At 46.8% G+C, this 26,548-nt stretch overlaps 5 protein-coding genes across 5 annotated transcripts; 2 read left to right on the top strand and 3 right to left on the bottom strand.

Moving 5' to 3' along the window:
• The first annotated feature begins 320 nt into the window (after nt 1–320).
• LOC131290082 (SH3KBP1-binding protein 1) lies at nt 321–4,891 on the top strand. The gene is made up of 7 exons (XM_058319466.1): nt 321–672; nt 751–986; nt 1,060–1,231; nt 1,301–2,160; nt 2,234–2,353; nt 3,829–4,097; nt 4,162–4,891. Exons 1-7 carry the CDS (start codon nt 539–541, stop codon nt 4,816–4,818), a joined length of 2,448 nt encoding a protein of 815 aa, XP_058175449.1. The 5' UTR covers nt 321–538; the 3' UTR covers nt 4,819–4,891.
• Nucleotides 4,892–5,231: 340 nt separating this feature from the next.
• Nucleotides 5,232–8,990, bottom strand: LOC131287768 (uncharacterized). Its single transcript, XM_058316851.1, has 2 exons — nt 8,923–8,990; nt 5,232–8,854 (listed from the first exon to the last, which is right to left on the bottom strand). The coding sequence occupies exons 1-2, from the start codon at nt 8,988–8,990 to the stop codon at nt 5,269–5,271; spliced, it is 3,654 nt and encodes a 1,217-aa protein (XP_058172834.1). The 3' UTR covers nt 5,232–5,268.
• A 627-nt stretch (nt 8,991–9,617) lies between these two features.
• On the bottom strand, nt 9,618–11,798 carry LOC131289558 (NADH-ubiquinone oxidoreductase 75 kDa subunit, mitochondrial-like). Its single transcript, XM_058318839.1, has one exon. It carries the CDS (start codon nt 11,796–11,798, stop codon nt 9,618–9,620), a length of 2,181 nt encoding a protein of 726 aa, XP_058174822.1.
• A 664-nt stretch (nt 11,799–12,462) lies between these two features.
• On the bottom strand, nt 12,463–14,004 carry LOC131287436 (transmembrane and ubiquitin-like domain-containing protein 2). Its single transcript, XM_058316483.1, has 2 exons — nt 13,685–14,004; nt 12,463–13,620 (listed from the first exon to the last, which is right to left on the bottom strand). Exons 1-2 carry the CDS (start codon nt 13,881–13,883, stop codon nt 12,569–12,571), a joined length of 1,251 nt encoding a protein of 416 aa, XP_058172466.1. The 5' UTR covers nt 13,884–14,004; the 3' UTR covers nt 12,463–12,568.
• Nucleotides 14,005–15,179: 1,175 nt separating this feature from the next.
• Nucleotides 15,180–24,668, top strand: LOC131290050 (5'-3' exoribonuclease 2 homolog). The gene is made up of 3 exons (XM_058319430.1): nt 15,180–15,361; nt 15,654–18,201; nt 24,096–24,668. The coding sequence occupies exons 1-3, from the start codon at nt 15,287–15,289 to the stop codon at nt 24,590–24,592; spliced, it is 3,120 nt and encodes a 1,039-aa protein (XP_058175413.1). The 5' UTR covers nt 15,180–15,286; the 3' UTR covers nt 24,593–24,668.
• The last annotated feature ends 1,880 nt before the right edge of the window (nt 24,669–26,548 follow it).

The raw sequence follows: 26,548 nt of genomic DNA, 5'->3' as shown, positions 1-26,548 counted from the left end.
GACGTTCCACCGTCCGTGAGATCGAATGAGCTGGATGTGACTTCTCAGCTACTCACTCACTCCCAAAGTCTTTGGAGTTTGAACATACGTTTCTTTATCAGTTATATTGGGCTTTTATTGTTGAAATAATTGTCGAGGAATTTTCGGTTTTAACCTTCCAATAACTATTTTCATTATTAGATACTGTAATTTAAAAGAATTTTACAAAATTTTGAATATGTTACCAGCTGACAGCTAAAATGACAGTTGGCTGTCATCAGGATTGTTCAACTTTTTTTGTTGACATTTTTTTTTCGCCTTTCTCTTCTGGACGATCAGAACGAGCAGTTTTTCAGACGCAGTAGTGAATTTATTGTTGAAATGTCCAAAAGGTAGTGATGTGGACAGGATTAACATTAACTTTGTGATTGTGTGCCTAACGGGGGCATGCACTTCCTGTGTGTGCATAGTGTTCAACCATACGAATGAACTTTGAGTAAGCCTTTATCGAAAAAAGGAACATTCGTCAACCCCGTCCCGTAAAATCGATCGTGCGAAAATGGCGTACTCCAATAACGTTGGAGACATCGTACACCTGAATGTCGGGGGGACGAGGTTTTCCACCTCACGCCAAACGTTAACCTGGGTACCGGACACATTCTTTACCTCACTACTGAATGGTCGCATATCAAGGTAGGTCACTAGGTTTACGGAAACCAAACTAATACTTTTGCCAACCAAATAACGCACCGTTTTTTCCGTCAAGAGCAGTTTGCGGGATGAGACGGATGCCATTTTTATCGATCGTGATCCGAAGCTTTTCAGTTTAATACTGAACTACCTGCGAACCAAGGAAATCGATATCAAATCGGTGGACATCCGGGTGTTGCGCCATGAGGCCGAGTTTTACAATATTGCTCCACTGATCAAACGGCTGATGCTGTGCGAGGAGATGGATCAGTCGAGTTGTGGGGATGTTTTATTTTACGGATACCTTCCAGCGCCTAGTAAGTACTGGTTTCGCTATTTGCTACGATGGTTTATCATAGCTCATGAGTGCTTGCCCATTCCCACTTGTAGATATCCCAATCCAAGAGATTCCAATCGGTTCCTCGTCAACCAGTTCCATCAGTGGTGGAACAACAACGACAAGCACGAATACTTCGTCCAGCTCGTCGACACAAGCAAAACCGGAACCGATGCCGGGACCATCGAACATGCAGCTACCCCAATCGGTTGCCCCATTACAACAGCAAACAGCTCAACAGGCGCCCATCTCAAACGTACAAGCTCCACTATACCATCCGGTTCCGGGTACCAGTGCATCCATCCCACCAGTGGTTGGTCCAAGCCATGGTAATGGATCCACAAATCCACGTCCCGGATCGATGGTGCGAGTTCCGGAATTTTCGCAAGGATCATCCGGTTCTTCGGCGAGTGGCAGTGGCGGTGGTGGTGGTGCGGCTGGCGGTAGCTCATCACGTCATGCGGGACACTCGCGTAACTCCTCCTGGGATCTACGTGTTTCGTACAATGGAAACGGTAACCGCAACTCCCAGTGGATGCCGGGACATTCGCGTACCGCATCGCTCGACATGATGCGCCACTCGCGCAACTCCTCCGTCGATCTGAACAAGTACATCCGTAACGAGGTAGGGCTAGTGTTCGGTGCCGGAACGACCGGAACCGGCTGGGCCGATCCAATGCGCGTGCAAATCATCAAAGCACACCACAACTGGATCTCGGTCGCGTACGCCCACTTCGTCACGTGCTACCGGTTGAAGGACTACTCCGGCTGGCAGCAGATTTTTATCTCGCCGTACATCGAAGCCACGATCGAGCGGATAGCGATTAACGCCAAGATGAATCTGGCCACTTCCGCCGGCGAGCAGTCGCACAGCAAAATGGTCGCAATCTCATACGGCAGCCAGATACGGCTGTGGGGAATCTCGGAGGATGGCAGCAAAACGGAAGTGGGAACGTTCAACTTGCACGTGCGCGTGGAGTATCTGTTCTTCATCGGCAGCCAGCTGGTTGCCCTTTCATCGTCGGGCAAGATTGGCGTCTGGCATGCGATGACCCAGCACTGGCAGATACAGGATCTCGTACCGATCTTGTCTTTCGATACGGCTGGTTCGTTCCTACTGCTAGGCTGTAACAACGGTTCGATCTACTACATTGGTATGTTTTTGTACCTGCAATATATTTCATTTTAAATGGTCCTGACATGTAGCTCTCTGATTTTCCTTTGCAGATATGCAAAAGTTTCCGCTAAGAATGAAGGACAACGATCTCCTCGTAACAGAACTGTATAAGGATCCATCGAACGATCACATTACAGCCATATCGGTGTATTTAACACCGAAAACAACGAGTGAGTAGCACCGTTTAATTAACGTTTTATTCAATCAAACATTGTTTTTTTTTTAAATGCCAGCACATTACGCCGTATTAGTTGCTAGTATGACTATTAACTAACAACATACCGTACAAGCCGTTATAAGCACGACTTACACAATACCACCACCGTCTCCACCGCCGACAGTCGCGTGTTACTAGAGCCATTCATACACCTCACAGTCACACAGCATTCGATCACGCTTGGCCAAACGATCCACCGCCAAATCCACTCCGAATTCGATACACCCTTCTTTATGTGTTACTTTTTATGTTCGATTATCCTTTTGGGTTTTTCTTTATACCCCGATACAGTGATACGTGATCATTCATTGCATTTCTTAGCGCTTGCATACGCTCTCCCCGTCTTGGCAAACGTGCTAACGTCCGTCGCTCGCCAGTTAGCAAAACCACATGTTTCTCTCTTTTTGTGATAAGTTTTTTTTCTCTTTCTCTTTCTATTTCTTTCCTATCGCCGCACTTTCGCGATTTTGGCGATGTTTAATTGATCCTCTTATTATCCTTTCGGCTCATATCGTAGCCGCGGATCGTGTGAAGGAAGGTAAAACCATGTTCGAGAAAAAGGGAATGCCGAAAAAAGAAGAAACCAAACATCTTTTTGGACGTTTCCTTATTTCGGTTTTTGTGTTTTTTCGTTAAACGCTGTTCTAATGGCTTCGTTTGTTTTATACTGTTATCTTTGCTTTACACTTGTTCTTTTATACAAAAAAAAAATCATGTTTGGTAACAAGGTACACGTTGTACCCCCAGAGGGTAACCGAGGCTTGTTCTGAGTGTTTTTTTTTAAATTTTGTTTTGAATTTTGATGTTAAATTTCTCTTCGATACCCTTATTTGCCTGATTTCTTCGTGCGGTAACTTGTTTGTGGCTTAGTGTTTTGTAATCTTTTCGGTTTGTTGTTATTTTTCATGGTTTAGCGGTGTGAAGGTGGTGGTGGTGGTAGTTTACCTTTTTCTCCTCATTTATACTAGTTCGACATGTAAGACAATATGTTGGAGATAGTGTACCATTTTTCTCTGAAATAATCAAAATCGCTAATCTACAATACAAAATGCTTCACATTTAAAAAAAGAAAATATACTAAACATTTTTTGTGTCTACTGTATTCCCGAACTATACTAGCTGTAATTACTTGTTTGAAATTTTTGTCTTTGCTGCAAAGTTTTTTACACAATTGTTAATGTGACTTAACGCCAATTGGTTTCATTTTTTCTTTGAAAAATATTTTTTTTCACGACCATGTTTCAACCACAACTGATACAATTACCTTACTTAAGCCAAACTACCAAGACCCTATACAACGAGTGTCTTTATGCTCTCGCTTTTTCAAATGTCCATTTGTTTGTGACGATGTTGCTGTTCTACGATATATTTGCCCACTAACATCATATTTTCTCTCCACACGTACTTTTATCTATGTCGGCCTGCTAGGTCTGTCCGGCAATTGGATCGAGATTGCGTACGGAACCAGAGCTGGTTCGGTGAGGGTCATTGTGCAGCACCCGGAAACGGTCGGGCACGGTCCGCAGCTGTTTCAAACGTTCACCGTCCACCAGAGCCCGGTCACGAAGGTGACCCTTTCGGAGAAGTTCCTTATATCGGTGTGCAGCGAGTACAACCATGTGCGTACGTGGCAGGTGCCTCGGTTCCGCGGTATGATCTCTACGCAGCCAGGTTCGACACCGGAGGCATCGTTTAAGGTAGCAGGAGGAGTTGTGAAGCGTTTGGGAATGGTACGTTAAACGGTTCTTTTTTATTTCTTAGATTGTCTCACTGGAAGCTGTCGACTCGACGTACAGCTACTCGGCCGGAAATGATTTTGGTCCGTTCGGGGAGCAGGACGACGAGCAGATCTTCGTGCAGAAGGTTGTCCCCGATACGGACCAGCTGTACGTGCGACTTGCTTCAAACGGAGAGCGCGTGTGCCTCATTCGGTCGGTTGATGGTACCACGATCACGTCGTTCTGTGTGCACGAGTGCGAAGGTTCGTCCCGGATGGGATCTCGGCCGCGCCGTTTCATTCTCTCCGGCCACAGCAATGGTGCGATCCAGATGTGGGACCTCACGACCGCACTGGAAATCTCAAAGAAGAAAGACCAACCGAAACGCAGTGTCGGGGGACCAACGGCCGACGAGCTGATCCGTGAGCTCGATCAGTGTGACCTGAGTAACAGTCACTGCTCGACGCCGTGCATGTCACCGTGCCCTTCGGCCCTGTCAAGCATGGACGCCACTGCGGTCGGACGGTTGAAACCTTTTAATGTGGCGTTTCTGAATCAATCGGCGCAGAACGCCGCTGGGCCCGCTGGTTCCGGCCATGGTGTGCCACCGGTGGCAGCAGCAGCTGGAGTAGCGGGAGCAGGCATGATGCCCATGCCGCCACCACCACTGGCCGCCGTACACCCCGAACAACCGAACTGATCTCTACTCCGACGACAGAGGGGTATTTGAAGGTGGTTTCACTGTTGCCAGCTGGAGCTGGACCTTTGAATCATCAATTCGTACATTAGCCAGCTGTTTAGTGAAAAGCTCATGATCTTGCATCCGTTTTCTCGAAACTGTTTTTCCTTTCATCCACTGAACAGTGTTTTTGTGTTTGTTCTATCTGTTTATCTATCGTTACGTCGCAGAAAGGACGCTCGCTTCCTTTCTTCAAGGATGAAATCACAATCGTGCATTACACTTTTTTTTGTTAAACGTAGGTTGTTTTATTAAACGGAAACAAAAGCAACACATTTTAAAAGCAATCTAGAATCCTTATGTGTCCTTACACACTTGAATGCGTATGATGAAAATGAACGAATATATTTTTGTAAAATAAATTTTATTCCAAATATAACAACAATATATTTCAATCAGGTGCGTTTGGGCTCAGTTTGTAGTAATACTGTCAAACAATTCTTTGATCGCCGAATGGTTCGCTCCGTTGTGGGCAAGCTGTATTGCCGTCAATCCATCGCCATCCGGTATATCGAGTAGATCCGAGCGATATTTTAACAGCAATCGTACAATTCGTAAATTCCCATCTTCCACGGCGTAGTGCAGAGCTAGTCGGCCACGATTGTCGGTGCTAATTTGTGGTATCCCGAGCACCGTCAGCAAAAATTCAATCACAGACCGACCGAAGAAACTTTTCTTCTTCACCTGATGATGTAGTATGGTTTGTCCGGAATTGTCGCGCACGTTCAAATCGAGCCCGTAGTGATCGACTAGCCAGTAGCACAATCTCCGGTTTATCGGCATGTAGAATGCGATGGAGCGACCTTTGTTGTTGCGCGTATTAACATCGATACCGTACACTTCAATGAGACGCGTAAGCATGGGTTTACCTATGCCTCCGTAAATGGCGAAATGCAATGAGGAAGCGCCGTCGCCGAGCGATTTTGCGTGTACATCGGCACCGGCCTCAAGGAGTATTTCCACGCAGCGTTCATTACCGCTGCGTAATGCGAAATGGAGAGGAGTTTCACCGTTAGCATCGGCGGATGTGCGGACATCTACGTCTTCGTATTGTGCGAGCAAATAGCGGAAGGTACACTCATCCGGTTCATCTATGTAGCGGAGGTAGTAGTGAAGCAATAGCTCACCGTCTTCGACACGCCCGTAATCGATATCAAGTTTCTCCAACCTGTCCTTTTTCAGACCGATTAACGAATGAAAGTCTTCCGTGTTGATTACGATCCCCTGCTCGGGAAGCTCTCCAGGGTAGGTCTTGGCCATCGAAGGTTCCAAGGGTGCGCCACATTCGAACAGGAAGCGCACTACAGCATCGTCACCCCGTAGCATCGCTTTCGACATGGCAGTGTCCCCGTGGTCATCTGTTTCGTTTAGACGATCCTTAAACTGGCACTGCTCGAAGAGGTGGCGAACCAACTCCAGATTACCACTTCCTGCCGCTTCAATGAACAAATTTGTCCCATTGCAGTCGTGTTGAGGGTCGAGCTCCTTTTCTTCTATCATTCGGATAACCTCGGTCAAATTTCCCTTGGAGCACAGTTTGTACAGCGAAACATAATCGTTACTTTTGCTCTCTAGGTAACGTTGGCGCAAATCGCAGAAAGCCTCTGTTGGTGTGAAGTGAAGCTGCTCCACGAGAAAAGCGGCCACCTCGTACCGGTTATCCTCTACGGCATTATCAAGTGCCGTATTGTACCAAATAAACTGGTACGGTTCTGGTTCCCGCTCCGGCAGGCGTTGATTTACGGCGAGCATTAGCAAACGAAATAGCTGTTCCTGCGGAAACTCCTCGTAGACCACCAGGCAGTACACATCCTCCTGGCTGATTTGATAGTCCTGGCGATGCTTGCAAATCCACTCGATCAAGGACGAACACCCGTAGCCGATGCAGTCGGAAAAAACGATCTTAAGTTCGTGGAGCGGCATCTTGTGCAACCGTAAACCGTCCGCGGGAATCGTAGCACCGTTGGCTAGAAGCTTATCGAGCAGGGGCCAATCGCCACGATCGTCTGCCATCTGGAGTGGCGTCCAGTTGTTCAGCTGAGGGCAACGCTGCTCTATGTCCACCCCGGCCGAAAGAAGCAATTGCTCGATATCCGGGCATTCGTGTACAATATGTAGAAGGTTGCGTTCCAGAGAATCTTTCGTCGTAAGCAAAGCGTCGGGAGAATGGGTTTGGATCATTTTGACAGTATCGATATCTTTATGCAATACTGCAACTGCAATCGGACTGTGGCGGAACAGAAGTAGATCGAGCAACACACGCCCGAAAAGACGATACTTTTCGACATCGATCATGTGAGGATTTTTAACAAGATGTTGTGCCGCAAGTAATTTTATCAGGGTGCGATGTTTCAGCTTGTCTCCGCCGCCAGAAATAGGCACAAACGTTTCCGGTCGAGAAACGAAGTGGTTGTAACATTCTTTCTCAAGTGTTTCCATCTCGGGACTCCCTTCGGGGGCCCCATTTTCCCACACGTACTGCTCCATCACGTCGATCCACCAGTAAGACTGTCCAACACGTTCCTTCCTTCCATTAATAATATCGCCCAGTGCCGCAAGAAAGAATACGTTTCCAATTACACTGGGATTTGTTTCCTTTTCGTTGTTCTCTTCAATTTTTTTAACGATCGTTTCAATATCCTCCGATGCTCGTTCATCTAGTAACAGCGATAAATATTCTTTGCGTTCTTTTTCGTCTAGTTGGCGCATGGCATACTTGATAGGCACTTGGTTACAGTTGGTCGCAAGGTGCGTCCAAAGGCGATTATTACCGACAATCCACACAGTTAAACGGGCGGAAAACGATCCAATTGTGTTAAAAAATGCCACCAATTCTTGCGCCGAAACACCCATTCCGTTGTCCTCCATGGCGTGGTCCACTATCAGCAGCATACGCCCTCGGGCTATTGCAAACCGTTCCGAGTCGGAACATGCTCCAAATATGGCGCAAAGCTTGTCCATTATGGAACTTAAGTCTTGCTGTTGCAGAACTTTCATCAACTCGATGCCTTGTAAAACTCGCACCATTCGGAAGGGATCGATTTTTCTCGTTCCGGACGCGAGCTTCCGCACGTAGGTGGTACTACCATCGGTTTCGTTCGATACCAACACATTCAGCCAACTGGGCGTTGGTGGCATCGACTCGTACTCGTCCCAGAAAATGTTGCAAAAATACTTCCCAATTGAAGTCGGCGCTCCTCTGCTACGCTGCCAGAGTAAAATGCCATAATCCTGCTGATGTGCGACCTCATGGATGGTGGCGTGATGTACGAAAGGTGTGTCGAACGGAATAGTTTCACTCACCAGAAACCATGTGTCCGCCGTGACGTCCTCGAGCCGATCAACACAATTTCGTTTTATATACCGTTCAACGTCTTTCAGCTCAGCCTGGCGCACAAGAAATAAACCTAACGGCGCACCTCCTTTTGGAGACATTTGAAGATCGTTTGATAACTCTACTAGCTTTATGCTATTCATGGGTTGCGCATCGAGGCAATAGTATGGCTCACTCGGTGCTATATCGTCTACTCCGTTTGCCGATCGTTGGATCTCCTCTCTGATTGTTTTTCCGTTAGAAAAGCGTATATCGTACACGTTCCGATCAAGCGCATTTTCCATATTTCGTGTGACACTAATCACACTAAGAACGACGGACGGAATCGAAGAGAGACAATTCAAATGAATGTCATCCGATTTGAGCAGCTTAATTCCCGGATTAACAGCATCCACTACTGGGCACTCGTTAGCAATATGCAGGTAATGGGTAAACGGGGTGTTGGGAGGCACATGTAGAACGCTCCAAAGTGTGTTTCGGGCACATTCACGCGTCTCATGCGGTATCAGCTCAAACTGTCTTTTCGTGAGGTAGTGCTCGAGCAGGATGTACTCTTTCCCACCGGATACTCGATCACACACCACTCCGAGCATGTAGTGGCGTAGTGTTGGATGTATCGATTCACAGCACATAAGTTTCATCGTATCCGCTGTGGCCTCATAGCTGCAAGCGAGTTAAAAATATAAACAGCTTGTTTCATTACCACTCATTCCAGTTATGATCTCACTTACCGTACAAGAAGCCATAATGAAAACCGATCAAATGCGTTTCGCATTTCCTTTTCACCGTATGAGCTCATCATGGCATGCTTCGCTCAACTGGTCCGGGCTTTAAACTTTAACTCTCCGGTTCGGCGGGTTTTCCAGCAGCTATTATTTCCGCTTGATTACATTAAATCCTGGATTAGATTTATCAGCACAGCTCAGCTATCTACTCCCTGATACAATCGAAAACAGAGTGTAGTATGCCGGAGTGTCCGTCATATCTGACAGACCGTTGGCAGAAGAGATGACGCAATGCACTGAAATGCATTGGCTCTTTTGCACAAATGGACTATACACGTGAGTCATTCCAACGGAAATAGTTCAACATGTGTAGTTTTGAAAAAATCTATCTAGAGGGATATTTTTCAAAAAATGGATCATACCTAAAGTTAATTTAATCTCTATGCATTTACTAAATATGCTTCGAATAATGCTTGGAAATATGCATTTACTAAAATACTTTTTTGTTTTGAACAGTATACTAGCTTTTTGAGGCTTTTATTGAGATGTACTTCAGCCACTGGTATTGGTTATTATACAAAACATCAATCTCAGTCAATTCTGAAATGTGAAATATCAGTAAATACTATGTCGACCATGTGTGCTATCAACACGTGGTGTGGAATGAAATAACAACTATCAAAATCGAAAAATTGCACCAATTAACGGGCTTCTTTGGACGCTTGCTTCTTTGCCGCAGTAACGCACTTAGCCATCGTCGGAGAGGCGCGAGTAATCGGATCGGTAATGAAAAAGTCTTCCAGTTTCTTCTGTGCCACATCCACCACGTTGCTGTCGTCGAAGTAAACCGACTCGTGCTTCAGCAATGCATCAGCGATTTTAGAAAAGTTGGTTATCTCGAGGAGGCCATAGCGCACCAAGTGGGGCGCAATTTCCTCCATACGGACACGTAGTTCGTCCAGGTCGTCGTAGGGAAGAGGTGACCCGACCACCTCGGACAGAGCACGAACTATCTTCCAGTCTTCCCGTGCCAATCCGGGAGGCGTGACGGCAACAAGCGTCTGCTGGGCGCGACCCTCTGTGTTAACGTAGGTAGCCTGTTTCTCGGTGTACGCAGCACCGGGTAGGATAGCGTGGGCATGCTGTGCTCCGACATCGCCATGGTGCCCTAGGTACACAATGAAGCAGTCTTGGGGGAGCCTTTCCTTGTCCGACACACCAAAACCGTCGGCTCCCAGTAGGAACAGCACCTTTGGCTGCAAAGCGAACACTGTATCCATGCCCGGACTGTATCCTACGTCGAGTGCTGCGGTCTGTGCGGCGTTTGTTTGCAGCACATTCCATACCTTCCAATTTTTATCATCAGGCGTCAATGAGTTGGCAAACACGTGCAGCATGGTCAAGAATGACGAGCCATCCTTTCGAGCCAGCTGGTTGGCGCCCAAAATTATTAATGGCTTCTTGGCTGCCTTGAGCTTCTTGGTGAATGGATGATTTCCTTCTGCAATATCGCGAACCAACCAAGGGTCGTTTCCCAAATGCTCATAGTCGTAGGAAAGGTTCACTTTCGGTCCTATCATCGCAATATTCAGCTCATTGTGAACGTAGCCCTTGCGCAGGCGTGTGTTTAGGAGTGGTGCTTCATAGCGTGGATTTGTACCAACGAGCAGCACCAAGTCGGCTTCTTCGCAGGCGGCAATTGATGAGTTGAAAAGATAGGTTGAACGGAAATCCGTTCCGCAGACGTCCATCGGGAACTTCTGCTCGGTGCAAAGCGTTTCCGAGCCAAGCCGGTTCAGCAGATCCTTCAGCGCTACCAGTGCTTCCGCATCGGTTAAGCCACCCGCGACGGCGGCCACCTTGCCCTTGGGAGATTCTCGTAGTGCTTGCGCGATTCGGATCAGGGCAGACTCCCAATCGACTGCATCCAAGTTCCCGTCGGGGCTGCGCAACATCGGCACAATCAGCCGCTGGCGCTTTAGTCCATCACAAGCGAAGCGAGACTTGTCGGACAACCATTCCTCGTTGATGGCGTCGTTTTCGCGGGGCAGAATACGCAGCACTTCGCCGGTGCGCGTGCTGATGACAATGTTACTACCGAGCGCATCATGCACGTCAATCGATTCGGTCTTACGGATCTCCCAAGGGCGTGCGAGAAAGCTGTACGGCTTGTTCGTGAGTGCACCGACCGGGCACAGATCGATTACGTTGCCGGACAGCTCGGAAAGAAACAACTTCTCCACGTACATGCCGACCAGCATATCATTGCCGCGACCCGTCGTCCCAAGATCGTCCACACCGGCCACCTCTGAAGCGAAGCGAATGCAGCGCGTGCAGTGGATGCACCGAGTCATGACGGTTTTGATCAGCGGCCCAATATCCTTGTCCTCGACCGCCCGCTTGCCAGTGTACGCGATGTCGGTAAAGCGCGACCGGTCCGAACCGAACGCCATCGCCTGATCCTGCAGGTCACACTCACCGCCCTGGTCGCAGATGGGACAATCCAGCGGGTGGTTCATTAGCAGGAACTCCATGACACCTTCGCGAGCCTTGCGCGTCATCTCCGAATCGGTCTTGATGCGCCATCCTTCCATCACCGGCATCGCACAGGCGGCCACCGGTTTGGGAGACTTTTCCACCTCCACTAGACACATGCGACAGTTTCCGGCCACCGCCAGCCGTTCGTGGTAGCAGAAGCGAGGTATTTCAACGCCTACTTGTGCAGCGGCTTGCAAAACGGTGGTGCCTGGGGACACCAATACACGCTGATCGTCGACGAATACTTCGATCTTCTCGGGCAGCTCCGCCGGTGTGGTGGCCAACGTGCGCACCGGGTTCCGTCCTACGATGGTAGCAGCACGTACTGCCGGAATTCGAAACATTCTGCTGAAATACCAGGAACAACACGTAAGTTTACTACAACTGTTACAGTGGGAGCCTTTTGCACTTTCGTTTCTGCGAAGAAAAAACGGTGTTTTTGCTATGTGACCAATCTTTACGGGATGACAGGACCCGCAACGATGCGCATGACGCACGACCCTATTGGATTCTGGCTCGATGAAACTCAAGGTCGATCCAAAGGAAGGAAAAACTGAGATACCTGAGCTGGACACGGCAAACACCGAACGTAGCATATGATGTCGGATTCCGTTTAACGAGCCTTGCAGATTTTCAAATTCAAATTGTTGTATTGAAGTAAATATATAAACTTATGACGAGTTCCTTTATAAGGGTTTCATAACACATTTTCCAAAGGTGGAAACAGAGTATGTGTAATACATTAATAGAAATGATTATGGCCTGCATAGAGAAATTATATCACCATGTTAAAATATTGCAGAAATCATTCCTTTCAGTTGTTGAAATTAATTTTGATTTCGTCCGTTTACCTTTTATTGGATCACATTATGTACATAACAAGGATCACGTAGAAATACTAGATGATAGAAAAAAGAAGAAAAAAAAAACATGGAGATAAATCTCCGTCTTAAGGAAAGGGGCTCAGCAGGGATACAATGACGAACAGGATCGCAACCTAGCCAGGAAGTGTCCGTTTGCAGATCTTGTTTGCGTAAGATAAAAATCTTATCGAAGCCACGTCGTGCGTAGTGTTTTTTTTTGTTTTCTTTTTCAAAATGTTGTTACAAGTTGATCAATTTGGTGTATTACTATCAGCGAGAATGATCGTCGGCATCATAATCAAAAACGTGGTGGTCGTTACAATCAGCCCAATCGTAGAGTTCAGATTAAAAAGATGGCCGTAGTGAAAGCGACAGTACCAGCCGTACAAAATCACCGCCGTCACGGCCAGTGTTCCGATATAGATGAAATATGTCCCATAACGCGTACCAGCGTTGCCGGTACTATCGGGATGCCCATTACCATCACGTCCATCGAATCCTTCGTCGGAATCTAAACCGTCGCCATCTTCCAACCCTCCGCTGCTTGGACTGCTCGGTTGGGTGCGATTTTCGGCCCCCATCGTTCCCTCCATCGGCCGATCGGTGGCACCATTTAACGAGGACTTCTGGTTGTGTATCAAACAGTGGACGACACAGTTGTCAAACAAACCACATGCGGCCAACGTTTTGCTATCCGGTTGCAGCACGTGTCCGTTAAATACCAACCGGACAAGCTTGTGGGCGTTCAGTTCAAGAGTGAAGTTTCGTTTTTTGAATTCTCCAATACCTTCGTTTAGGTTGCCCTCCACCAACTTGGAGTCATCGTTAAGATACTTTAATTTAATTCTAATGGGCTTTGCCGTAACGGCTGGCATGACCGGTGTACCGTCACCCGAGCTGGTTGGACTACCGGTGTCCCTCGTATTGGCAGGATCCGAGGACTTTTCGCCTGCACCATCCGCGGTGACATTGGTTGCACTCTTTCTCTGTCGCACCTCGCATGAACTAGAAGATGATGACGCTACCGCTTCTGACGCCGCTGGGGTTTCAGCGTCGGTCGCATCCATCTGGCGGATTATTTCCTCCGGTCCGGGATCGTGGAAAGAGTCAACGATAGGAGACCCTACTACACCTGTGTACCCCTCAGTATCGCTTAAATCCAACCCTGTGGCCGATTCAGACGCTTCCGTTAGTATTGATTGCGTTATGTTATCGATCGAGGACGCTATACTGTCGTTTTCCAAATCAAGCTCCTCCGTTTCGGTAACGTTCGAAATATTGGACTGCTGCGATGAGCTGCGTACTGCAACGGGAAAGGAGCTTTGGTGAAATCGGGCCTCACAACTTTTGCGCTACTCAGTACTCACGTATAATAGTGGTAACGCTATGCTGAATTGCATTAATGCGTCGCAAATTGTTCTCTATCACGAGCACAGCACCTGGTGCGGTGGTACGATCTTCCCGAACGTAGGTCGAACGCCACGCTAAATAGATAACGATCAGCGCGAGGGCTCTTAGAATCCAATAGTTTAGAAACTCGTCAGTATCGTCCAGGAACGGCAACATTTCCCCGTTTCAAAATGCGTTGCCAGGGACCCCGGCACAGTAGCAGATCGTTCAGCAAGCTACGTGTCTATCGAGGGAAATGCAGCATTGGGTACATTCTACGAAAGACGGCACGCAAGGATTCCTTCTGAAAAGGATACGCAAAAACGACGACGTCACGGGCGGAATGTAAACAACAACAGATTACCACCGTGGCCTGATCCTTACATAAGTCTGTATACTGTAATTATTCACCCACCGCCGTATTGCCGTGTCTGTCCTGCAGCCACCTTCCGGGATGCAAATTTCCAAATTCACGAACACTTCAACTTCCTTCGACTTTTCCCTTCATTCCACCACAGGTGTGTACATCGACCGACCGAGCAACTCTCTTTTCACTCGAAGGTCGTTCTGTGCACCGTCCGACGTATCGAGGCGGTGATATGGTTATTTGTTATTGACTCGAACGAAAATGGAAATAAAGTGAAACCAGCGTTGCGCCAGGGAAGGTCGCAAATGAAACTGTTTCACTAATTTGTGATCCACTGTTGAGGTGACAAATTTTTGACGTAGTTCTATTTTCCTTTCCAAATTCCCTCTTTCTACTTCTTGGTTCCTTGCACCCTTTCCCTTCAATCTAGTGTTGACAGAACCCAAGTGACAGAAAACACGATTTAGATAATTTTCGCCAGGCTTAGAAAGGGGCTGCATAGAAGATTAATAGCAGACTTATTAAGCCAAAATTGCAAGTGTGTGCGTGAAAAATGAACCCACCGTGGGTGCACTGATCCGATCCTTACTATTATAAATTGAACCCTTCCAACCCAACTCCGGAACTGACAGCTCAAAGCCATCAAATCAAAACAAAATATAAATTCGAATTCAAACAGAGGATTTATTTTAACAATCTCAGCAGTTTTTCTGGAATAGTTTCTTTGCGTGTTCCAAAAACGTTTCTCGATTAATCGGGATTCGAATGATTCGAAGATTCGATCCCTAGACGGATTCTAAAGATTCGAATCCCATTTGACGGATTCTAAAGATTTGAATCAATTAGGATTCGAATCAGATTTGATTGGTTTGGGACTCGATTTGATTCGATTCTGACTTGATTGAATCGACTCACAATGATTTGAGTCGAATTAGTCACATAACTAGTCGAATAAATAAAAAAGTGGTATCACTGACATACCTGTCAACATAATATGGCGTGTTTAATTTTACCGGGTTTCATTTCGGATGTGATAATTTCAAACGTCAAATCAGACAGCATGCTGTCACAGACGGCGATTCCATATCGCTCTCAAAAGTTTCATCTCGTGAAAGTGCAATCGTTGAAGAGGGAAATTACTAGGGATAACTTAGTTGTTAAGTGAAAATCCTCCATTTTATCGTAACATTACCACCGCCGATTGGTCCACATCATGGGAGTACCAGCATTCTTCCGTTGGTTGACGCGCAAATATCCGTCCGTGATCATCGAATGCGTCGAGCAGAAGGTTTGTTGTGTGTTTAGCAGTTTTCAGCGACTTTTTTCTTTTCTACATGCGTTTTGGGGAATTCGTTTGCCTTTCCCTTTTCTCCACGCTATCTGGTAATCAGATCAAGATGATTTATTGGGAATTTGGTGCACACTGGCGCGATTGTTTGTTTGGCTGATGAGGTTAATGAAAAAAAAAAAAGAAAAAGAAGAAGACATGCCGCCACATGTTTTGTTGTATTGAATTTAGGTTTTGTTTTGATATCGTCAATGAAAATTTACAAACATTTTAACATCTTCTTTACCAACAGACCATCGACGATGAAGGAAATGTCCATTATGAAGACATGAACAATCCAAACCCGAACCGGGTGGAGTTTGACAATCTGTACCTGGACATGAACGGTATAATCCACCCGTGCACCCATCCGGAGGACAAGCCGGCGCCAAAAGACGAGGACGAGATGATGCTTGCCATCTTCGAGTGCATCGATCGGTTGATGAACATCGTTCGGCCACGCAAGGTCCTGTACATGGCCATTGACGGGGTGGCTCCGCGTGCCAAGATGAACCAGCAGCGTTCCCGCCGTTTCCGTGCGTCGAAGGAAACTGCCGAAAAGGTAGCCGAAGTGGCCCGTATTCGCGAGGAACTGCAGGCGAAGGGTGCCATTTTGCCACCGGAAAAGGAGAAGGGCACCCATTTCGATTCCAACTGCATCACACCGGGAACGCCGTTTATGGACCGGCTAAGCAAATGTCTGCAGTACTACGTTCACGAACGGTTGAACAACAATCCGAGTTGGAAGAATCTAAAGGTGATCCTCTCGGATGCGAACGTACCGGGCGAGGGTGAACACAAGATCATGGACTACATTCGCAAGCAACGCGTACAGCCGGACTACGACCCGAATACGCACCACGTGCTGTGTGGCGCCGATGCGGATCTTATCATGTTGGGACTGGCGACGCACGAGACACACTTCACAATCATCCGTGAAGAGTTCCTGCCGAACAAGGAACGACCATGCGACATTTGTCAGCTACTGGGACACGAGATGAAGGACTGTGTTGGTTTGCTGAAGGCGGAGGGTGCAGCTGGTGATCGTGCACCGGCGGCACCCGGCAAGGAAACACAGTTCATTTTTGTACGCCTAAATGTACTGAAGGAATATCTGCAAAAGGAACTTGATATGCCAAATCTGCCGTTTCCCTACGATTTCGAGCGCGTGTTGGACGATTGGGTGTTCATGTGTTTCTTCGTCGGTAACGATTTCCTACCCCATCTACCCAGCCTGGAGATTCGCGAAAATGCCATCGATCGGCTGGTGACGCTGTACAAGAAGTGTGTGTACAAGACGCGCGGATATCTTACTGACTCTGGCAGCGTTCTGCTCGAACGTGTCGAGATGATTATGACCGATCTCGGCTATGCGGAGGACGAAATTTTTCGCCAGCGCAAAACGAGCGAAGATCGCTTCAAAGAGCGCAATAAACGTATGCGCGCGCAACAACAACGTCAGCAGAGGCCGAACTTTGAGCAGATTAACAGATCGCAGTTCGCTCCAACGCCGCTGGGCCGAGGCGTGCAACCGCAAGCGATTGTTAATCCACGACAGGAAGCGGCTCACTTCCGTATGCTCGGCAACTCAACCGGTGATGGCAACAATCAGTCGAACAATTCCGAACAAGGAGGACAGCAGCGTGGCATAAAACGAAAGGCAGAAGAATCACTGGCGGTGACCCTGGCGAACGAGGAAGAGCAGGAAACGCCGGACGAAGTGCGCCTGTGGGAGGACGGATTCAAAGATCGATACTACGAGTCGAAGTTCGATGTGTCCCCACAGAACGTTTCCTTCCGTCAGACGGTCGCATGGGAGTACGTGAGAGGTCTATGCTGGGTGTTGAAGTACTACTATCAGGGATGCGCCTCTTGGGAATGGTATTTCCCCTACCACTATGCACCGTTCGCATCGGACTTTAAGCTGCTTACGAACGTGAACACACACTTTGATAAGGGCACGCCGTTTAAGCCACTTCAGCAGCTGATGGGCGTTTTCCCTGCTGCTAGCCGTAGCCACGTACCCCCACCGTTCGCTGAGCTGATGGATGATCCCAAAAGTCCGATCATTGATTTTTACCCCATCGATTTTCACATCGATCTGAATGGAAAGAAGTTCGCCTGGCAGGGTGTCGCCCTGCTGCCGTTCGTCGACGAGAAGCGACTGTTTAAGGCCACGGATCCAAGGGTCGGCCAGCTGACGGATGAGGAACGAAGGCGCAATGAGAATGGCAACGCAAAGATGTTCATACTACCCGGTACGGCTGGCTATCGTATGCTGGCCGGTCTGTATGAAGGCGAGGTGGACTACGAACGCGAGGTTGCGTGCACGGTGGATTTTGTCGTAGGGCTTGTCGTGCCTACGAAGGAGTGTGTACCCCGCGAGGGGCTACTTTCGTCACCGATACCGGGCCAAGTGACCGTTTCGGACAATCGCGTGCTGACGGTGGACTTTATCGATCCGAAGTTTGCGGACGATTACGTTTTTCCTGCCCGGAAGCTCGAGAACGCGAAGGATCAACCGAAGGTGCTGAGTGCGAAGGATGGTCCAGTGATTGGCTTTGGTCAGCGCGGTGACCGCGCACATCTCGACGCGTCCGGTCACCGAATGGTGAACAATCGACTCGGATTGGGCTACGGAGGTCGTGGAGGCGGTGGAAGCCGTGGCGGTTACGGAAACGGTGACAATGGTGGAGGCAGAGGAGGCTATGGCAACAATGACGGATGGCGAAGGAACGACTACCAGGGCCGGGGAGGACAGGGCGGCTACGACAGTAACAATCGGCAAAACGATCGTGGAGGTAAGTTACATTTTGTTTTACTTTTCATACGATTAAAAATGGGTGCATAACGGTTAACTTACCTTGAAATGGGAAATCGGAGTTTTTCGAAGTGGAGGTCTAATAGTATCACCAGCTGAACTCTCAATTCTCAACAACTCTTCTACAATAATACTTTCATCGATGCCTACTAGATTAATCTCTACAGCTCTATATGACAATCAAAAATATCTAGTCATCTTCTAAACTGAAACTACCCAACTTGTGAACTGTCCTGTTGAAATATCCCGAAAGACTGAGCAGGCTTAGGAGCCCATAAATTAGATGCAAGGATCGCTTAGACTAGAGCGCTAATAAAACCGGTATATCCCATATATAAATAAGTAAATGATTCCATTGCATATGCCTTCGTTTTTGAGGACAAATGATATTTTTGGCATCAATTAGGAGAGGAGTGAAAGGGAATGGAGCGCAGATAATGATGTCGATGCATTAGCGCTAGTACGTTGCGACAAATGCCGGTTTTCTTTCTCTTCCTTTAAATCCAAAGAACGCCAAGTGCCTACTCGAGGGAATCGCTCATCGTAGCCAAACCCATCCCCGTTTGTCCAGTGTTCCACCTCCAGTAGTCGTCGCCTTTGAATGGCCACTTTGGCACGTTTTTGTTCGCTTCCTTTCCTCGCCCTTTCGCCCCACAATCTAGCAGGGATGCAATTTACCAAACTTCCAAACCGCGAGGGGGTGGACCATGCTTTCGTCCCCGGGCGGGAGGATATTGTTCGGTTAATTAGTTCCTGCTGTGTGGCTTTCGAACGGGGTTTTTGTGTTGTGCTATTATGTTCCCGCATCCCGCCGGAATATGTTTCGCTAATGAGCTGGTCGGGCGGTTCATTTGGACGCCATCTTGTGGTGCTATTATGGGGCGGTTGACTTTTGGTTCGTTTTTTTTTTACGCGAACTCGAAAGCAGTAAGAAAATATGTTTTGTTTTATTACTTCCTAAACGTATGCAATCAGTGCCATCAACGCACCCGACAATGTGGCGTACACGGCACGTTCACGTGCGAAAGAACTGAGCGAATACGCCTCCGGGTTTGAGTCCCTCCCCGAGGGAGACAACGCTGCGTGCCGAGGAGTTTTTTTTTCGAGGTGTTCGGATCGAGCCGGGAATGTGGTTAGGCATAGTAATGAGCGCGCCGTGTGAAACATGACTAATGTTTTGCATGACAATAATTATGATGATGCAGCAAGGATATCCGCTGAATTCAGAGGTTGAAGTTGATAAGCACGGTTGGCTGGATGCGTGTGAATCGCTCCTCGTTCTTATTATTTTCAAAAGCAATAGTTAAAAGTCAACCAAATAGAATTCCTTGTACCTATTATACAGATCGGAGGGAGATCCTACCTTTGGATGTTCTATCTTTTTACTTGTTTATGACAGGATGCGTTCGTTTCAAATACACGATGAGTTTATTGTTATTTTATAGAATAGAAAAATCATAGTCCAGTACGATTTAAGTGCATCGAAAAAAGTTATTAAATGGTTCGAAGGATTAAATTGCTCCTTAAAAATATCACTGATACACATCGCAATCAGTGCTATATCATCAGTCTTCGTACTTTAAGGACGCACGGAACTTTTCCCGTTTCGGCAGTGTGATATTATGCTCCTCAAATCCTATAATCTCATTGTTAACACATTCGATCGCACCGATGGGTATCGTGTGTGGTGAAGTGGTGTGAGAAAGGCGTCGAACAATGCAGAAAAGGAGGACGATTTGTTTTCTTTTCTCCATTCTCTATCCAAACCATCGAACGAATCCAATTTACATTCCATTCGGGTGTGTTCCACTTGCTCGTCGCACTCGTTGTCACCGTTGTATCGCGGTCCTGGCAAACAAGGGCAGGGTCGGGAAGGGAACTCGGTCCAGGTTGTTTGTTTCTAATAAGGACACGGCGTTCACCCAGTGGAAAAGGAGTGATTGTCGTTGAAAAGATAGACCATAATAGAAGACCGATGGAAAAAGGTACGAATACGGTTTGGCACGATCATGGACGGATGGCAGGCTTCCGATGGATTCCACTTGCCATCGACGGGTGAGAGATTCGTTCATGCGTTAATGTTTTTTACATATGTACGGACACAATCAGACACGCATCGTGAAAACTCCGTCCCAGGCCGAAACCCCGGGCACAAAAGAGACCGGACGGCGGGTTGTTTACCGATGCATGGCTTGAATCAAATCCAAGGATGTTTCCGCCTCGCAATTGAACTGCTTTGAAAAACGAATTAACCCACATTATGCAACGTGCTGCCCTTTGCTTGCTGTCTTTCGTTTTCTTCTTATACACGTTAGTAGACATTTTTCAAGTGCTGCCCGTTATCCTGTTCAGTTTTTTCTTTGAGAAAACATTAGGAAATATCCAACTCTTCACGGGTTTTTCCAAACAACAAATGCTTTTGAGGCGGGGTTCAAATCATCCTTCTTGGGGTGGCGAAGTATAGAGTTTAAGCTTGGTATTACGTTTTCTCGGAAGGATAATTTTGATGGACGATTACTATATTAGGGATACATTAGAAAATCGATGTTCAGAGAAGGAATGTCCAATATCGATAGCTCGTGGTCGTTTGTTTGCTTGTTTGTTTCGAGAAAAACGAAAGACTCAATTTACAAGTTGAACAAATGACAGTAAAGTAGCAGTTGTTAACTTTATTTATTGCCGTAATACTTTTTGGTAATTTTCTACGAGTAGATCAATTAAGTAGAAGGTGTGTGCCTTACATAATCTTTCTTGTCTTAATTATTGGAGTTTTCCTGAGTCGATGTATTATCGCCGGCTTACGGCCTCGGATTCAGATCAGATAATAATGGGGTTAGTGAATTAACTTTTGTGATATTTTCTTCTCCCATAGACAAAAAGTAGGTGTTTAGGATTTAGTAGGATTCCTACTGTTCATGCTCATCCAAATCCCGTTTGTTCATTGTTGGCTCATTGATTTTTCCCTTGGTAGTCTTGAACGTTTTGTTTACAAACAATTGCAACATACAAAAGGAAAGCCAGCAGCGAAACGGGAGGATACAAGGCTACCTTCCTGCTATGGCCTTCCTTTTCCACGGAATATTGTGGCCTTATCTTCCCTTAAGTACGGGTACGGTATCGAATTACCACCTCGAGTATCCTGCTGCCTTTGAGAAGGTAACATAAAGGTGCAGCAATGATGCACCAGAAAGCAACTTATACAAAAGCCGCGGTATCTCCTCTCAATGTTCTTCTCTGCGCACGCCATCCAGTATCCTCCTTCGAAGGATTCCTTTTTCTTCTCCTCCGTTCCCGTCCGATAAATATCTACCCGAACCCGATAAATTACCCAAAAGCCCTAGCGAACGAACTACTTTTTTGGTTTGTTTTGGTTAATTACCGGCTTAGGATTGTTCCGGGGCTCGCCGGGTCATTCCGACAAGTACCCGTTTCGTCATCGTAATTGTATTCTATTTGTCACTTGGGCGTGCTTTTCGCGTTGTCACAAGAACGCCCAAAGAGTCACTGAAGAACCCCGCCAGTGATCCAATTTGATGATAGTGTAGATGAAAGATATGGTTCGGTTGTCAAGCGAGAGTTGAAAAGAGGAAATTATTACCCTGGCGTAAACATTTCCAGTTCACGCGTCGGTGCTTTTGTGAGGATCTTTTGAAGGCATAGTTTCAGAAACGATACTTTGGTAATGATGCTTTTGCAAATTATGTTATAAGGTATCCAATGTTTTCTCTTCGTTTTGTTTGACGGCTGCAAAATTTTGATTGTTTTTTTTTATTGAAGTTTTTAAACTTTCTCATTAACATCAAGTCTGTGTCAAAAGATTAAAAAGTATTATCGTTGCGTTGTGCCTTACTCCTAGGCCATTTCATCCGTATGCAATCCAGTCCATTGTTCCCGGGCGACAGTCAGACAATCTATTGCAAATTGAACCCAAGAGGCTTTATGCACGGTGCATTTAAAGCGGTGAAAAGCGGCACTCGAGAGCAAAGCCTCCAATGAACAGCGCACACTACTCTTTGGCCAGCATACTCGCCGGAGCCCACGATTTTTCTCCGATTAGGGGGGAAAAACAAAACGGGAGGCGGCATAAGTTGGGTGATTTCCGGCACCATCGTGATGCAGTGGAAAATATGCTACTCATCAAACCGCTTTTCTGCTATAGAATGTAATGCACTTCGGATTGATGCAGCTTTGGCGAGGGATTGTAAGTTTGTTACTTTACGCAGGGAATCATCGTTTGTTGATTTTTCTTTTATCTCGCTGAGAACTTGTTTTCGAAGATAGAATGAAAGTACTCATTTTTAAGGAAATTTGGTAAGCAAATGCATAATAAAATACTTTCATCCAAATTAATGCGATGTCGTAGAATTGATTGGCTGGCACCTTTCCCTTGTGGACGGGCATGTTACATTCCTTTGGCCATTAGAGTAATTTCCTGTTCAACAAACACCGTACCTCCTAAGCCTTGGTATCCTGGCAAATTCACGCTTCAGCAATCGATAGGATAATAAGGACACCGGTGAAAAAAAAAAACGGTGGAAAACGTGTCCTGCGGTGCGCCAAGTGCGAGAAGAATAAAGATGTAGATAAAGAACCCGTCGGTGAAAAAGCCACCAGCAGTCCCGGAGGGAGAAGGGGGCGGATTTGCCAAAAGGACGTACACAAATTGTCACTATTGTGTGCACCGGACCACCATCCGGACGAGGAGTGGTTGCTGCTGCTGCTGCTGCTGTTGCCGTGTGGTTTGGCCACTTAACTCGACTCGCACTTGAGGGCTTCGATTCTCGGGCGTAGATTTCGGAATACACCACCCTCGAGGTGGTGAGGTCCTCCAGCGGGTGACCGGGCGAATGGCAAGGATGGTTGGAAGGGAAGGCGATCATCGGCTGGCTCAGCGCGTCCACTTGCCATCCCGGTTTCGCTCTCTCCGCCGGTCGCTTCCGTCCACTTGAACATTTTCCGCATTCATTCACGAGGGCGCAACTTTGCCCGAACAAAACCCCCGGGTGACACAAAAGTTTGAAGGCTCTTCCCTGGCGCACCGGCTCGCTATCGAATGGCGGAGCGTTCCGAACTGCACATCAGGTTGTAGCTGACGGATGCACACGGTGACCTCTATTCTCGGGCTGTATGTGTGCGTGGAGAAGCCAGGAGTTGATCCTGTGGCCACTCGGGCCTCGTGTTGGAACGGCACGGGCCTTAATTATGGCGAGCACCGTCGGAACGGCGTGATTTTTCCAACGTACCAACAAATGCAGAGGATTATTTGTGGCTAGTCAAGTGGAAAGGATGTGCGGGAGGTCGAGCGACGGGAGAGGGTTGCCGCCTTTGAACCGAGTGACAATATGTCCGCTCTCGCTCTCTTGTCACGCCAACTAACCGGATGCAATCAGTAGGAACCGCTCGAGTCCTGCGTGATTTTTGGCAGCACTTGAGAATAATTTGCGAACTTCGATTTGGTTCGGTAAAACTACAATAATCGTTCTCGAGGGGGTTGACTCTATTCAATGTTGGTTTGTGTTGGAACTGCACAAACTAATGATTCTGTAATTTGTCTTTTCATGGATTGATTATAATAGGCAATAGTAGAGGAGTGTTTGAAACGAATCCAAGCAAGCCGTGCAATTTATTCATCGGAAAGTCGTTCAAATAATTAATCCCAAGTAATAATCCAGAGCTTTTTTGATAACAAACAGACATTTTTCAATCTCCACATGGTTTTTATCGTTTATTTGACAGTTAGATCTAGCTTTTACTTATTTTTTATGCTTGCGTTCGCTACCACTGTCCTCAAAAGAAAGGAATTATACAACGCCTGTTGAGGCAATATTATATTTTCTTTCTCACAAAAAATAATTTCTAACTTCATTGTCGCAGGTTATCAGAACACCTTCTCCAGCTACAACAGCTCCGACGGTGGAAGTACTTACAGAAGCAGCAACAGCTACTCGTCGAACAACAACGCTGGCAATGCTGCGGAAGCAAACAACGGAAACGCTGCTGGTGGTGGTGGCGCCGGTAGGAGCGTATTTGAGCAGCTTAGCAGCCAGATTCAGCAGTACCAGCAGCAGATGATGAGCGAAATTTCCCGCAACTCCCAGCCGGCGGGCAGCACTGTCCTGCCGAATCCATTCGCCACTCAGTCCCGCAACAACTACGACTCGGAGCAGCGCGGCAACAACAGCAACTGGATGAACAACAACGGTGGGCGGCCGTACAACCGGGACGGTGGTCAATTCGGCAGGGGTGGTGGCGGTGGTCGCGGAGGACAGCGTTTCAATAATAACAACAACAACGGTCGTTTCGGTCAGAACAATTATGGCTCTTCCGGTGGCGGCGGTTACAATCGGTATAATAACAATCAGCGGAATTAGTACTAAGGAACTGAGGCCGAATGTTCCTACCCACCAAGATGGAGTTTGAAACAAAAAAAAAAAAAACAAAAGAAAACAGCTCAGTACAACGCATGGACATTTATCTCGGTTAAGGGACAACATAGAACGTATGTTGCATACCCGATGGACGGTAGAAGATAGAAGATCCTCATCGATTTGCGGAAAATTCGAACGGTAAACTATAACCACAACATTTCTTTTGGCCGGTAAAAAAGACACATTACGTCAATTTCATTGGCTTACATTTGAACGTTGACATTTTCAAAAAAAAAACCATACTGAACTTTTAGTAACTCAAAAATAACTGCAAAGTTCGGAACGGGACAAACGATGGTAGTGGCAGGCATGATTGTACAAAGTATATTTGTATCACACACACTCACACATAGTCCATGTTGCGTACTGCACACTAAATAGTACATTTAAGTGTAAGACAGTGAAGACAAGTAAAAGTTCCAACCTATGCTATGGCCTGTTTAGCGAGGGAATAAATGCAAAATATTTCCGGAGATCGAAACGTAAGTGAATTATATAAAGAAAATCATATTTAGAACTGTAATCCTTTCCTCGGCAATAGGGGAAAGGGAGACGTATCTTTTAACGAATGTGTTTGACTACTTTTATTTTCTTCCTCTTTTTTGGTGTGATGACCGGTTTGTCTAATGCTTAGTCCTCTGTTTCTTTTATTTTAGTCAACTATTTATTTGCTGTGTTCTGTGAATTCCTTGTTTGGCCGATTCATTGCATTGTGAAGATTTGCTCCTTATGTTGCGTATACTAGACTTTAGGGCCTAGACTGCGAATGAAATGTTTATTTTTTTCTGTCTATAAACAATGGTTGGTTTCGGTCCGAATTTTTCTTTCCTTTTACGTTTACAGTATATGCCGATGATTTTCACCGAAACTTTCTCACGCCACTGCACGTAGTAGCCCACCGGGAGACTTGTTCTTCAACCGGGTGAATAAATGTCTATGAACAATTCCCTGAGAAAAACTCACCCAAGAGCGCGAAAAACGCTATGGTACTGCTAACGAATTTTCTCGCGATCTCTTGACACTAATTCTTCGAAAAACTTCTACTGCCCTGCGGGGGGAAAATGGACGAACATTTTCTCAAACTCTTCCACCACTGCTGGAACAATCGAGTGGTAAAGGTCATCCTATTGTTTTCGTAAGGAAGCATTCTTCCGTCCACCGTGTACCAGAATGCATTATGCGCCGCGGGTGCACCCCGTCGTTGTCGTCGTTGCCAGAGGCTGAGATGCTATGTTCTCCCAGTTTGCCGGCACCCCTATCGGTGGTCAGGAAGATGGGAAGTGAAGAAAAATCTCACACACAAAACAATAGCGCACCAACAACCGTCGTGAGGTTTTCTTATCGTGCGGTGGGTTTGATCTAGATTTGTTTTCTAGGTTGAATGAAAAGAATCTGATCGCTCGAAGATGCGGGAACGTTATTAATTGAGAATGAATAATACCAAATAAATTTACTACTGTTCTTGTTGAACTTTCAGGCCGGAAATTTAGATATTGTTTCGTCTAGTATTTGAGACGACTTGGTTTTTGCTGAAACCAACGTCTTTGAGGCTTGGTTTCTGCTGAAATTGACGAATTATGATCAACCGATAAGAAAAACAACACAAATTCTCCCTCTGCGATCTTTTCGCGAACAGTCGCACGTTCCTTAGACCTCCCACGGGCGTCCGGAACTTCCTTCCGTTCGCCATAGTCTCCCTCCGAAGGGAAAAGAAATACGCTACGGAATAATCCGGAGGGTACGAAGCAAAAACTTCAACTTCGTTCCGGCATTTGTAGCTGGCCACAACGTCGCACGCTAGGACGGTCTGGCAACCGAAACTGGAGACAGCGTGTAATAAAATCACAACAAAATTACGTTGGGGCCCCGACCGCCCGGGTCCGTCGCACCGCGTGCGAC

The sequence above is a fragment of the Anopheles ziemanni genome, chromosome 3, assembly GCF_943734765.1.
Source record: "Anopheles ziemanni chromosome 3, idAnoZiCoDA_A2_x.2, whole genome shotgun sequence".
In the NCBI taxonomy this organism is placed as follows: Eukaryota; Metazoa; Arthropoda; class Insecta; order Diptera; family Culicidae; genus Anopheles; species Anopheles ziemanni.
This window is presented reverse-complemented; position numbering and strand designations above follow the sequence as displayed.